Below are 14,405 nucleotides of genomic sequence, written 5' to 3' on the forward strand. Positions count from 1 at the left end.
TTGTTCCCCGCCACGTTCTCTTTTTTCTCCCTAAAAGCCCCCGTTGTTGGCCCCCCTGGAATTCTGTTTTCCTCGCTTTCGACTAAATTTGATCCGCGATGCGCCATGAATCATCCAGAAGAATCAAGACCAAGAAAATAATAAAGGAGCATCTTCTTCTTTAACTTTGTTTCCAGTATTCCCTTCTTTTAAGGCGATTAGAAAACGAGTCTGTTCCCTATATCTCTTCTCCTTTTTCGGTTTTTCCCGTTTTTTTTCTGCTCTTTTTACAGCCAAACCTTTTCGGGAGTTGAATGTAAGATTCTTATTTTATAATTCTTTTAGACTGTCGGAAGGGTTGCGTGTGGAACATTTCTACAGGGGTTTTGGCCTATTTTTAAATAATTTTGTAGGAAGTTTTTATGATATTATGTGCAATCTTTTAAACGGCTATTGAAATCATGTTTCGATAGATGCCTATAGAAAACAACAGGGCTGCCACACCTCAGGGAATTTAAAAATTGTCCTAAAAAGTCAGGGAATTTTAAGAATGTGTAAAACGTCAGGGAATTTTAAGAATTTGTAAAACGTCAGGGAATTTTAAGAATTTGTGAAAGGTCAGGGAATTTAATTTCTTATGACACCTTTTGTAGGTAAATTTACTCTAAATCTATGACAAATTATATGATTATCATTTATTTCTTTGAAGTCCATTTAAAATTATTAACTTCTAATAGAAGTAAAACATAAAATAAAAATTTTGACCTTAAAAAAGTCTGGGAATTTAAATCTGAAAATTTTATGGCAACCCCGAACAAAAGTTTTATAGAAATTACATATATTGTTCAGATTAATTATGTAGGTTTCGCGCGTAATAAAAAATAATTAAACAAAAATATGTGCAGAGCTCATACAGACCTGGAAAACGTGGAAATATCAGGGAATTAAATGGTTGACAGAAAAGTCAGGGAAATCCGGGAAATTTATGAGGGCACAGAGAATTTACCCTAAAGATTACAAATTTACACGAATTAATTATTCTTAATTAAGATTTGCCGCTTTAACTTCTCTTATATATAATAATATGTAACCAATTTAGATTAAACGATAATCATGCAATTATCGACGCTCATGAAAAGATAGCTTAAGTGAGCAATGCCATGGAGATTAAGGGTTTACCACATAGTTTTTATCGAAGTTATCTTAAAACATTGGTTGCTCTTGTACCTTGAAAAATCAGGGAAATATCAATGGAAAACGGTTTATCAATGATTGTATGAACCCAAATTATATCCGTACAACATAGAGGTCGGCGGAACAAATAAATTAACCGCAAAAATTTCAATTAATCATTAAAATTAGTATTATTTGTTTTATACGAATAAATTATACGAATAAACAACGATTTAACATGCAAAATTAATCATTTTTTTCGAATATTTCTGAATAATTCTCGGTTATGGATAAATATAAACAATCGTATAATTTCTTATTCAAACGCCGACCTCTAGTACAACACCTCAAAGTTTCAGTCAAGAAACTGTTAAATCTGTTATTTCCTCACACTTTTAAGTTGATAAATATTTAATCGTACATTTTCTGATCTCAAAACCTGCTGAATTTGAAAAGCAAGTATGCCTTGAGTAAGCGGAATTGTTATTAAAAATAAAAGTTTGTTAGTTACATCGCGCTGCTTTTTTTAGAAACGCATTGATATTCTAGAAATAGCTATTAAGGAACAATACGTACTTAAGATTCGGCATGATAGATCGTCACGTAAAAACGAGAATTGTCATTGTTCTGGGGTCTATTTCGGGGAGAGCCTATCTCGGAGCGTGCGCAAATTCTCTCTTTACAGGAAGCAATCTTCCGACCCTTTTATTTTTTAAAGTCTTTGTAATTAGTCTGAAACCCCGGCGTCCTGGACCCTTCTTTATTTGGCTAGGATTAAGCGCTTTCGACGCCCAAGAAGAAATTGCAAAATGCCTAATGATTTGAAATCTTCGCCATCATTATTTTGCCTCGTTTCAGAATCCCCCCTTTTTGCTAATTGAAACGAAAACAGTTTCGCGATGTAATTTTAATTGCTCTTCAATATCCTAGATCATTAGCGGTTATTAGGGCTGCTCGTACTAATGGGCTCACGGTATGTTTTGATTTTTAGTTGTACTTAGAGAATGTTTTCTGGGCGATTTATCGATCTAAAACACATCTCGTGTACGTTCGAGGTTCTTTTGAAATGTAGCAAATCAGAAAGACTTTTCGAATCGTAGTTGGAAATCATGTCGTTGCACTCTTACGTTATCAAAATGTACAATGGAATATTTCTTTTATTTTGAGTAAGACATTTCTGGAGGAGAAATGTAAGCACCGAAAAGGTAACCCTGGGAAGAGAAAATCACGGTGCCAACTCGATTTTGCTACTTTCTTTACTCTTTGATAAGACATTTTTTTCTTCTTGGGGTATGCCTTTGCTTTCTTCGGCTTTATCGGCGGATATACAGGGCTACTATATATATATATATATATATATATATATATATATATATTATTTCTATCTTTTTCTTTTTTCTTTACTTTTCGGTGCAGTCCGTCTAAGGATGGCGTAGGGGAGGGTCGCCATTGTAGAGAAACCTTTTTGCAGGCATTCGAGATTTCATTCCGTAGACCTTATATTTCCGAGTCTTCCGTAAATTGGATTAGATAGCTTCTCTTCTCTCCACGCTACTTCTGACGGGGGGGTGGACTTAGTTTCCTCCCCCCGTCAGCACCGGCATCTTACCTTTCGTCGACCCTCCAATAAGGTTCTCCGGAGCGCCTTTTGTCACGAGCAACTCCCGAGTCCTTTATTCTTTCGACGTGGCTTCTAAGCGGATCTCTTCTGGCGCGCGACGGGGCGAGGGGCTCTTGGCTTTCCCTGAACTGTCAGCTCACCCCTGACGGGCCTTCTAACCTCCCGAGCCCGGCCCCTTTCGCCGAGGAAGCCCATCTCGGCGTCGGATGGAGAGAACTCCGCTCTCGCCTTTGTGATCAGTCGCGCGGGTACGAACCCGAGGCACGTGTTTCGACAGTCTCCTTCCGTCTCGCGCTCACTCCGAACGCCGTTTTTTCGTCCTCGCTTTTATCTCTCGGTCGATTTTTTGGATTTTGTTTCTCTTTATAATGGCGTAAAAAAAAGAAAATTTCAACCTTATTTTGTTTCCCGTTCGTTTTTATAACTCCACCCTTCTGTTCTCTCACTTTCTAACTGGTGGATCCGTCTTCTACTACTACTATTACTACTACTACTACTTCAGGATACGCCTTCGCAGGTGGATTATACCTATTTTTTATCGTTTTTTGGTTTATTTTTAACCCCCGACCTTCCTCGATGGCAAGGCTCGTGTGTGTCTTTGGCGTGTCTGTCTGGATGATGTTCTCTACCCCTTTTTAAAACCGGTTTGCGTTTAATATACTAACTCTTTAAATTTATTAATTTTTGGGTAATATGTTAGGAATTAATCATGAATAAACGAAATACTTAAAATTTAACTAATGACGATAATTGCCATTTAAACATCTAAGGGGTAGTTCTATATTAGTTGGAAATTATGGTGGTTTATCAGAAGTAAATAAATTGTACCAACGTATTTATTTTAACTAGTTAACGAAACGTTTCTCACTTCGCTTTGAGATTGGTGTTTTGACCTAAATTAAAACTATATTTGCTTAAATGCGTAAAAATTGTTACGTTATAAATATCGTAAAAAAATGTTAACATAAAAAAAATGTCGGTTCAGGTAGATTAAATTTTTCACGTTCCTAATTTTATGCCAAATAATAATTATCTTGTCACGGTATACATTTTATATAAATTGTTTTTCAATAGCAGGCCTGATACTGAGTCACTTTTCCCAAAATTAGTTACTATTTATCACTTTTTTCGAATTTTTAGAACGTTAGAAAACTGTCTTACAACCCCTTTTTTTACAAATAATAAAACAAAATCAAACTCCGTTCAATTTTATTTATTTCGCTAGTATTCCGTATAGCTAGTCAAATAAAGAACAGGTATGTTTAAAAATAGTTAATTCAAAAGTAAATAGATAAAAAAATCTAGTCTAATTTCGTCTTTTCTAATATAAAAAGTGATATAACTTCCTATGGTTATATAGTTACTATTTTGGTTATGTAACTAGTCAATAAAAGAAAATTAGTCACTAAACTCACTAAATTCTACTGGGTAAATGAGTATCAGGTCTGCAATAGTTAAATGTGACCCATCTTTGTCAAAATGAAGTTTGCAATTAAAATTTTAGACTTGTTCCAAATAGCTACTTAATTTACTTCTGATAGAACACCTCGCAACGAAAAGCTTAAACGGGGATTGAAAAGGTAGTTCCATTTTTTTTGATATTTTGAATGAAAACGAACGAAAAGGGGAAATTAGTCCCCGTAGATAAAAAAGCAAAATAAAATCTTAGAGTAAGGGAGGGAGGATGGAATCAAGGGGCTGGAAATTCCAGTTACGTCTTAGCTATTGCGAGACTGTACGAATTCCTTGGCTCGCCTCCAATCCAGAAGAGAGAGCTAGAGTTTGTAAGACACCTGACAATTCTCTTCTTTAAGGTTTTGTTTCTCCGTAGCTCGCTGTCTCTCGCTTTCGTTACCCAGAATGCTCTTGGTGACAAAGAGTTAACTTCGCCGCGATAATCTTCCGACGAGTCGCGTGTTGGCCAGGCTTAGCGCCGTCCCCAAAAAGCACTAATTGCCTTTTTATTTTGAGACTACGTTTAAAAGAAAGATTAAAAAGAGGAAATCGTGTACTCGTACCGCAATAAAGTTTTGTGTCTCTCGTATTTTTTTTAATTCTTTGTCATCCCCCCAAAAATAAAGAAACACAATTGCTGTTGTAATCGCTTTTGTCGCCGACCAAAATAGGAGTCGGCACTCGTTCTCGCGAAGTTCCCGTTTCGAAGCGGGCCCCTTTGGATTATATTTATCAAGGTGCGTTAGGTTTTTCCTTCCTGGAAATTCGACTCTAGGATTAATTGCTATTATAGTGGAAATAAGCACGTTTTGCGTACTAATTTTGGAACTACCTCGTCGGTAATATCTGCGTGTTATACGGGTTTTGGAAATTAATGTATTGAAATATTGTCGGTCAAATTTATCATTTTAACTTGGGTGGAAATTAATTCGGAAAAGAGAAATTTTGCAGCGACCGAAAATGAACTCCGATGTGTCTTATAGAATGTTATTTCCTCTAACTTTCCTAATATGTGTTTTAAAGAAACGCGTTTGGCAAACTAATATATCGTCATCCGTAGAGATCGGCGTTTGAATAATAAATTATCCAATTATTTATTTTTATTCATAACCGCAAATTATCCGAAAAATATACGAAAAAAACGATTATTTTTGCATGTTAAATCGTTGTTTATTCGTATAAAATGTTCGTAAAAAACAGTTAACCAAACTTTTTATGGTTAATCGAAATTTTGCCGGTTAATTTATTCGTTCCGCCGACCTCTAGTCATCCGAATGTTGGTCGAAACTAACGAATTGCGCGCGTTTCAAAACAAATGTGCTTAGCGTAAATAACTAATACGCGTGTCCCCCTTTTGAAATTGGATGCACGCTAATTGGTGCGAAAGGTATAAATGCTTTGTGAAAGTGTTTTTAATGTCATATCCTTTAATAATTAACGTATAAATCATTTGAATACCTTTTTCTGTTGATAGTTTTGGTGAATTCAATGTCTCGGCGCGTAATTGTTTTTTTAGTTGTTTAGTCTTTTTTTCCATTTTCTTTCTCTCCAATTTTCTAGAGTTCCTCTCGTAAAATCTTGGCCACCCGCTCTCCTGCACTGGCCCAACCACCAAACACCTTGACCACCTTGACCACCCGAGTCCCACCAACCAACCACACACTTCTCTCAAATGGCCGCCAAATCCCTCTCTTCCGAAGGTCCTTCGGTCACATTGACCATTCGTTTGATTATGCAAGGGAAGGTGAGTGTTATCTCAAACATCCTCTCTATCAAAACAAATCTCTCTCTCACTTTATTTTTATTATTCATTTCTATTTGTTCGTTTTTCAAATAATCTTTATATCCGTATTTTCCCCTTTTTCATTGTTTAAACCTATTTCCTAATTCTTACACGGATCAGATAATTCAACTATTTATGTTATAATTGATTTTTGATTTACAAAGAGACTACCCGAGGTGTTTATCTCCAATTTCGTTCAAACTCGGGTGGTAAGTAGACCTTTGTGTAACTTGAAAATCCCTAAAAGGGTGGACAACAGGGTACGTGGAAAACCTGGAATTCCTGGAAAAGTCAGGGAATTTGAATATGGGTATAAAAGTCAGGGAATTTGAATATGGGTATAAAAGTCAGGGAATTTTAAAAATTAGTCTAAAAATCAGGGAAATGACAAAGAATTTTAAAAATTAGTCTAAAAATCAGGGAAATGTCAAAGAATTTTAAAAATTAGTTTAAAAATCAGGGAAATGTCAGGGAATTTAATTTCGGTTGCAAATTGGAAACTTTTCCTAAAATATAGGCTAAAAAAAATACAAAATAAGTCAGGGAAAATCTCCGGAGATGGTCAGGGAAAACCTGGAAAAGTCGGGAAATTTGATTGTGAAAAATCTGTGGCAACCCTGGACAATGATGGGTATTCGTTTTGCCATGGCAACCGAAATATTTTCGACAACTTATATCCTGATTTTCTCTACTGAAATTAACATGGGAAAATCGAAAAGTTTAGTTAGAAACAAAATTCAGAACATGTGTAAATTGGGTTAATTTGTTTAAATATGGGTAAATACACCAGGGTTGCCACACGTCAGGGAAATCAGGGAAAAGTCAGGGAATTTAAAAATGGGCCTAAAAGGTCAGGGATATGTCAGGGAAGTTTAAAAATTGGTAAAAATTCAGGGAAAAGTCAGGGAATTCAATTTTATCTGGGCACTTTTTTAAGGTAATTTAACTCTAGATCTATGACAAATTCCACGATTATCATTTATTTCCTTGAAAGTTTGGCTAATTTTTTCAACATTGCAATAACCTTTTTACGGAAATATAAATCCATATAAATTTATTAACTTCTGATAAAAGTAAAATATAAAAGAAAAAATTTGGCATTAATAAGTCAGGGAAAATCTCTTAAAATGGTCAGGGAATAGTCAGGGAATTTGAATCTTAAAATTTTGTGTCAACCCTGTACACGTTTATTTCCGTAGATAAAATCAGGTTTTAAGTTGTCAAAAACATTTTCGGTTGCCATGGCAACATGAAAGTCCATTCTCGCGCACCCTTTTAAGGATTTTCAAGCTACACAAAGATCTACTTACCACCCGAGATAAATACCTCGGTTAGTCTCCTGGTTGGCTGGAACAAATTCAAATTTTTTCTTCATTATTAATAATTACCTGATCCTTGTTATTTTAACCAAGAAGGCGTTACGTTAAGGCTTTTAAAAAAAATTCCGCTAGGTGGTACTAACCCTATTTTTCATCATTACCCTAATGGGCCTAATGCCATCTATCGGATTTTTAAGTAATGATATAACCACGTATATAACCTACTTGGTTACGAAGCGTATATCGTTGGTAGAGAACGCGATACGTACCTGATATTTGTTGAATACAATAGCTTGGCAATATTTTTTATATATTTTTTTCTTTCTGGAAACTAGCATGTTTTGTATTTTTCTTTTCAATCACTTCGTCGATTTCTTTGACATTGTCTCAAATCGTGACATTGCATGCCATTTTCTGGATTTCTCTCTTTTTGTATAAAATGCAATAAGGGGACGGAAATCTTTAGTTTTGGGGGAGCTAGCTCCTATAATTTAATCTATAAAGTTGATATGTCAAAACGTAACAAGTTTTGCTTTAGAGGGACAACTTTAAAACGATTTTTTTGCGCTTCCTTTTTTTAATATTTTTTTTTGTTAAGAACAAGCTTTTTTAAACCTTCAGTTTCATTACGGAGACTAGCGGGATTTATGCCTACTATTTTTAGCTAATTAGTACTTAACCGGGTGAACTTTGCTAGAATGAAAAATGTATTGGCTATGGCTGACTGGTGGGAGCCGTATTCCTCTTTTACACTGCCCTCTATATTTATATATCATTATTATCATTACTATTTATCGAAAACATTTCCAAACATACCGTTTGATGTCGCCACCGGCTCTACGATCGCTAATTTCCGAGGCAGAATTTCTAACGTCACCTTAATAACGCGAATCGATTGTTGACTCGCCAAGGGTTGTTTTAGTATATTGATTCTTTTAAATAACTCCCATTTAGTATTAAGTATTGGTGGTTTTAATCCTACCCTTTCGGATTATTAGGCGTAGTTGTGGAACGCAATTTCACTCCTTGATTAGTAAATATATCGGTTTTCCATCAAATTATTTCGCGAGGCAGGGTGATAATCTAATTAGATTGCGCGAGTAGGAACGGAACTAAGTCGGTGTTAGCTCGCGGGATGAAAATTATACTCGTATATGTACCGTTCGTAATATAAATATATATATATATATATATATATATATAGAAGATAATAATTTATAGCAAATGTTGACACTGAGTTCCGACAGAATCCGTTCCTACGGAGGAAGTATTCCTTGGCAGCGTTTGAAAAGCTGGGCCCCGAGCTATTTTGCAAATGCGGTAGGGTCTCCTCCATCCACGATAGAAGGGGAAGTTCAACTCAACTTTCATCCAACGGGGTTGGTGCGTTATTTCCTTAGCATTTGAATTGGTTGTGTATTTTATGTCGCCTTTCAAAATATGTTGAATCGATTTCGAAAGGAAACAAACTTGACGACGAATCGAATGTCGTCGGCGTGGCCTTAAATACATTGTTCCTCTTCTCTATTGTCCTAGCGTCGTACGGGGTCATCCAACGGGCTAGAATATGAATGTACGCTTCCAGCGGATAAAGAATAAATTCAATTCTGATAATGGAATTTCAATGAATTATAGATAAGACCCGCTCTTAATTCATTATTCACGCTCGCCGTTCTTCATTTTGCATCACCAGCTTCCATTGATTTTACGAGAGGCTCGTCCGATGCTCGCTAGTCACTAGTACCACTATAGTCTCCTGGTATTTTTACCAGTCAAATAGTAGTGTCTGCGGTATATAGCGAATCGTGTTTGTTTGGGGAAAATCCCGGTTGGGATGCGCTACTTCTAGCGAAAATATATATGAACTAGAGACGGAGTTCCCGTAGCCAACGGATATTTGTTATTGTAATATTTTAATTAGGTATCCCACTTATTAGGTTTGAAATTGATATATTGGTCAGATATTTAATATATTTGCGAATAAAGTTACTTCCAAATTCCGAGCAATACCATTTTCATCCATTCGCTATTTCAACCAAGAAAATTTTGGGACGAACGTTTTGAGCTCCATCGTAAAATTCAAAGGGGATGGGGGCTAAAAATATAATTTCCGAATTCAATTTCTCGGATTCCCCCAGCTACGCGCGCCATCTTGTGGACGTGTCGAGAGCGAATAAAATGGACTCTGGGAATACTGAAATTTACGCAAATTCTATATATTCTATTCTATATCCCCTTTTTCGCGGGATCAGGATGGACCGGGATATATAAAAAAAGAATCCCCTACCTGTATATTTCTCAACTTTTTTGTACCGAAGATAGCGATTCCATTCAAACGTTGGGAGTGGATGGTAAACCTAAATTTTAAATCGAAAATTTTTCTTTCTATTTTCCGCCTTTTTGGGTGATGTGAGGAAAAAGCGGTTCTTGTTTTTTTTTTACCCTTATTTTGAAGTTTTTGAAAGGCTACCTGTCTAAGGTGAACGAAGCGCCGTTACTTGACAGTTTCCTGACAAGTTTCGGGATAGGTCAAGTCTGCGCGGTAGATACGGGTTCGATTGAAATATAACTTCGAAGGTTTGTGAGGGGGGGCTTTGATAAGATACTGATATTTCACCCCCTTTTCCCTGGAAGGCATCTCGTACGCCGCGTTTGAAACACCCGTTTCACTTGACACTAATAGTAAGGCTTACTCGCGTATGTTATCGGCGTGTCGCTTACTCGCAGGTGAGGATCGACCGGGATTCGTAATATCGAAGTGGCGCCCTGGAAGTTTCATTTCACCTTTTTGGTTTCATTTTCCGATGCCCCTTTTTTCGGGATGAAAGAGGTTTCGCCTCCCCAGCCTTCAAAAGTTTCTTAAAGTCTTTTAATATCTATTTCATCCGAAACTCCTCTCGCCCTACCCTCGCCCCACGGTGCTGTATATCAGAGAAGATCGAGGTAAAAGAGAAATTATATTACGGAATATTTTCCACTTTAAATACTTCAGAATTTAGCGTTTTTGAGTCCATTCCGGTATCGAAAGAAATATTTTAAAAGTCGCTTGATGACTTAGGCCTAAAGCCCCATTTCCATGATCGCTGGTAGCGGGTAAAAATCTTCAAAATCCGCTTCAGCTATACACTTTTTCACTTTCCGCGTCGATCTGTTTCAAACAGATATTTTAGATTTATTTTCACGCTTGCGAGTGGCGGAAGCGAATTTTGACAATTTTTATCCGCTACCAGCGAGTATGAAAATGGGGCTTTAGATGGTGCCTTGGGTATTCGCCTAGCTGATTTTGATTATTATTATTATTATTATTTTAAAGACTTGTACATTATCAGCGTGATAATCGGCAAGAGCAAAGAAAATTATAAAAAATATAATTAGTAGCACCTAGGAGCTTCAAATTTCATTGGACGAACCTTTACGCTGAACGTTTTACGGAAAGGGGGAAGACAATTTCCGAATTTTCCCCTTCCGACGGCAGCAGGCGCTAAAGCGTCTAACCAATGAAAACTGTACGCGAGAAAATGCACGACTTTTGACGGGTTGCGTTCTCCTTGCGTGGGGTGCTGTGTTTGTTGCTCCTAGGTGGCACAGTCATCTTAGAATAAGATGCGAATAAAACTTCATTTTCTCCATGCCTTTAGCGTAGACATAATTCTCGAAATAAATTCCGGGAAATAATAAAAACCATTAATTAAAAATTATTTGGCAGCACTGCTTGGATGCTTATCCTTACTAATTAACGCCCGTATTAATTAATGGGGCCCACGGGATTACGAAATATTGGCTAAATTGGAAACTTTATTTATATATAACATGTAGACTATCTACAAGCTCTCAAAAGGATTATTCTTCGATATACAGGGTGTTTCAAAAGGTGATGCAAATATTTGAAGGAGTTGTAGGGGGTGAGTTGAGAAGTATGCCTGTTTTTTTTTTCCCCTTTTTCCTACGATGAGTTAAAAGAGCGCCAGAGAGCTTTAAAGTGTGGCCTACTAGCCCCTGGAAGTAGGCTGCAACAAGCGCGAAATCAAGCAGCAGGGAAACGCGAACATTAAGGTTTGGGTTCGTGTGATAGGTAAAAAAGGACTTTGTAAACCAATCGAGGTAACCAGCGTAAAAAGTAAACTTAAACAGTATTTAAAGTCGTGATGGACCGCGATTTCTTTCAAACTGCAACAATGGAGTTCACTTCGGAAGAAATGGCGGATATTCATTTCGTGTATGGACTAGTGGATGGCAATATTTTGGTTGCTCAACGTCTCTACCAAGAAAGGTACCCGAACCTGCATGAATGAATGAATATTTATTTGCTTCTTTTACAAAAGTCCCTTTTAAAACAGGGCGGAATCTAATTTAAAATAGGATTCACAAGCAGAGATAAAGATAAAAATAATACGTTATACACTAATATACTTCTCGATATAAACAATAAACTAGCGCAAGCGTAGTAAAAACCGAAGAATGTATAACTATTTACAATTTACACAATTTTAAATTGCATATATTTACAACAAATATTATTTACAAAGCCTAAACCAGTATTCGAAGAACATACTAACTAGTTCAGCGCTTTAAGCGCAGGCCACCCCTGCGACCGAGAATTATTTTAGTAACTATTAAATCAGGCGAGGCTAAACCCTGCGCATCCCCGTGCTTGTTGTAGCCTACTTCCAGGGTCTAGTAGATCACACTTTGAAGCTCTCTGTCGCTCTTTTAACTCATCGTAGTAAAAGGGAAAAAAAACAGGCATACTTCTCAACTCACACCCTACAACTCCTTCAAATATTTGCATCACCTTTTGAAACACCCTGTATATATTGGAATTTGCGTCATTTGAACCCTTATCTAAATAGCAGATTTGCGGTTTTGATGTCGAGTGACAATGTTTACCAGCGATTAAATACCCGTCACAAACAATTTGAAACGAAGCAAACTGTGGATAGTAATTACATCTCTCGCGCCGCCAGTTAGGGTCCGACTAGTATCAAATTATCGTTTGTCGTAGGAAATCTCGAAAATACGACTCGGCGACGCCGGGGTACAAAGACTCACTCCCGACTAGAAGCCGATTAGAAAATTAATTGGTCGAGGCAGGCCTTGTCAATGCAACCTGCCTCGCGTCCCCTTCGACCGTGAGATACCGGGAAGTCTCCTTTTTATCCGTCCCTTTTACATTATTAATCATTCATTTTAAGGGGGGCGACGGCACCGCTGCCAGCTTCCGTTTTAATATTTATAGGCTTATAAATAGCGAGTCCCCCCCTCCCCCTCCCCCTCCCCTTGTTAATGCAGTTCCGACTCTAGGCCACCCTCGTATAAGCCATCTTTTACAACCTTACTCGTTACTTTACGCGGAAGTCTGTGTACCGGTGAAGTCTGTATGGTATGTAACGGCGACGTTCGGTTCGGATTTACCGCCTCTTTCATACTCATCCGTAGAATCCTCTTAGCTTCGCTCTTATGGGGGGTAAACGCGCTGTAGGAATGAATGCGATCGATGAAGCCGGGTTCGACGCAACGGTGACCGCGGGGAGGAGCGTGTTATAGTCGCCTTGACTCCGGTGCGTTGCTATAGGGAACCCTTCGTATGCTAAATGATCTAGTTTCTTCAGTGAACTATGGAACTGCCTTGAACTATACCGTTTCTTCCTTGGAAGATGGATTTTTTTTCTCTGTGATAACGTTATTGGATTTTTTTTTAGGTTTCTCATTTGGTGATTGCGTTTGATTTTCATTAATACTTAATTTCGGTTCTCCATTGATTCTGCTCTTTTTTTTACTTCTATTAATTTCTCTTTCTACGTAATCCTTTCCGACGTCAATATATTTATCGTATATTTATGTGGCAGTGTTTTATTATATTTTTTATGATTATAATTTTTATTTATTGTGCGAAAGAGGTAGTACAGTTTGTATACATTCTAATGTTCCTAAGAAACTGGAAGATTTAATTTAATTTAATAATTTAATATGAATTTAGTTATTTATTAGCGTTTTAATAAATGTTTGCAATAATTAATGGCCGGTATTTTATTTAGAAAATATCGTAAACATTGGTAATTACTACATTTTGATTATGATTAAATAATTTTAAGCTACGCTTCGTTTAAATGATTGTACCAAAAATTGTAAATAAATTACAGTATGAGGCTCCGTAAACTGAGGTCTATATTTGGCCTACTAACGCCTGTAGAAGTGTTCCTCACGCTGCGCGTCGGTGCACTAGGAGAAGCTCCCGACCCGGCTGATGTAAATAAACGCGAGCTTTCGTGGTCAAACTAAGGAAAGGATTAAGGACTCTTTTAAGGGAAACTGTTATAGCGAGGCGATTGAGCTCAGGGGCGCTTAAATTTCAATTACTCCCAATTAAATATAAGCCTCTCCGTTGTACGCGGAAGGCTTCTCTCGATAGAATTGAACGTTATAGACAGGGCTTAAAACTTAATAAGTTTAAGACACCCTGGGCTGCAAATCGCTTTTGGAGTTTACCTTCACACGACCTATAATTGAATTCAGCCGCTTCTGTGATGTACTCGCTCTCCCGTCCTCTCGGACGCTGATGTCCCCGGCTCGTCTTGGAATTCCTTCGGTGGGCCTTAAGGCTATTGATTTTAAATCGGGTTGTTTACCGTCTTTCCACGAGTTTTAAGCGCTCCAAATCTTTGGAATAAAGGCTCGTTAGCGGGGAAATATTCCGCTTTTTCACACTATGCTAAACAACGTCACTGAAAAAAGTATTGATTGCTTACCGTGTACAAAGTTACGCAATATTTGTGTTGGTGGTTGCGAGGGCAAAAATGATTTTTTTTTTGAAAGTCAATTGTTACTATGGTGACGCGGTCTTTTGTATAAAGTTTTATCTCTAAATCATACCTTGACGTCATCAAGCGAAGGTTTTGTTGTAAACTTTTTATCCCGATTTGCAGAGAAACACTTGATAATGGTACCATGAAATTGTACCGAAACCTGAGTCGCGTTTCATTATTTTTAAACACTTTTACACAAGACCAATTCATTGTCTTTATTTTTAAATTTATAATTTGCGCAAGAAAACTCGGAACTAATCTTAAACGATCAA

The 14,405-nt window shown here is 37.1% G+C and overlaps 1 protein-coding gene across 6 annotated transcripts in view; it reads left to right on the forward strand.

Moving 5' to 3' along the window:
* Nucleotides 1-14,405, forward strand: part of mub (poly(rC)-binding protein mub) — a 346,307-nt gene that overhangs the window by 267,290 nt on the left and 64,612 nt on the right. For 3 of the 6 annotated variants that reach the window (XM_090163439.1, XM_090163438.1, XM_090163434.1), the window contains exons 1-2: nucleotides 4,871-4,965; nucleotides 5,789-5,972. In XM_090163439.1, the coding sequence (XP_090019565.1) occupies nucleotides 5,901-5,972 (72 nt within the window). In that variant the 5' untranslated portion in view covers nucleotides 4,871-4,965; nucleotides 5,789-5,900. Of the gene's footprint in view, nucleotides 1-2,987; nucleotides 3,291-4,870; nucleotides 4,966-5,788; nucleotides 5,973-14,405 lie in introns of those variants that run through there. The other 3 variants (XM_090163435.1, XM_090163436.1, XM_090163437.1) reach the window with 2 other exon arrangements.

Source organism: Leiobunum rupestre, chromosome 11 (assembly GCF_980474605.1).
Source record: "Leiobunum rupestre chromosome 11, qqLeiRupe1.1.hap1, whole genome shotgun sequence".
NCBI classification, from domain to species: Eukaryota; Metazoa; Arthropoda; class Arachnida; order Opiliones; family Sclerosomatidae; genus Leiobunum; species Leiobunum rupestre.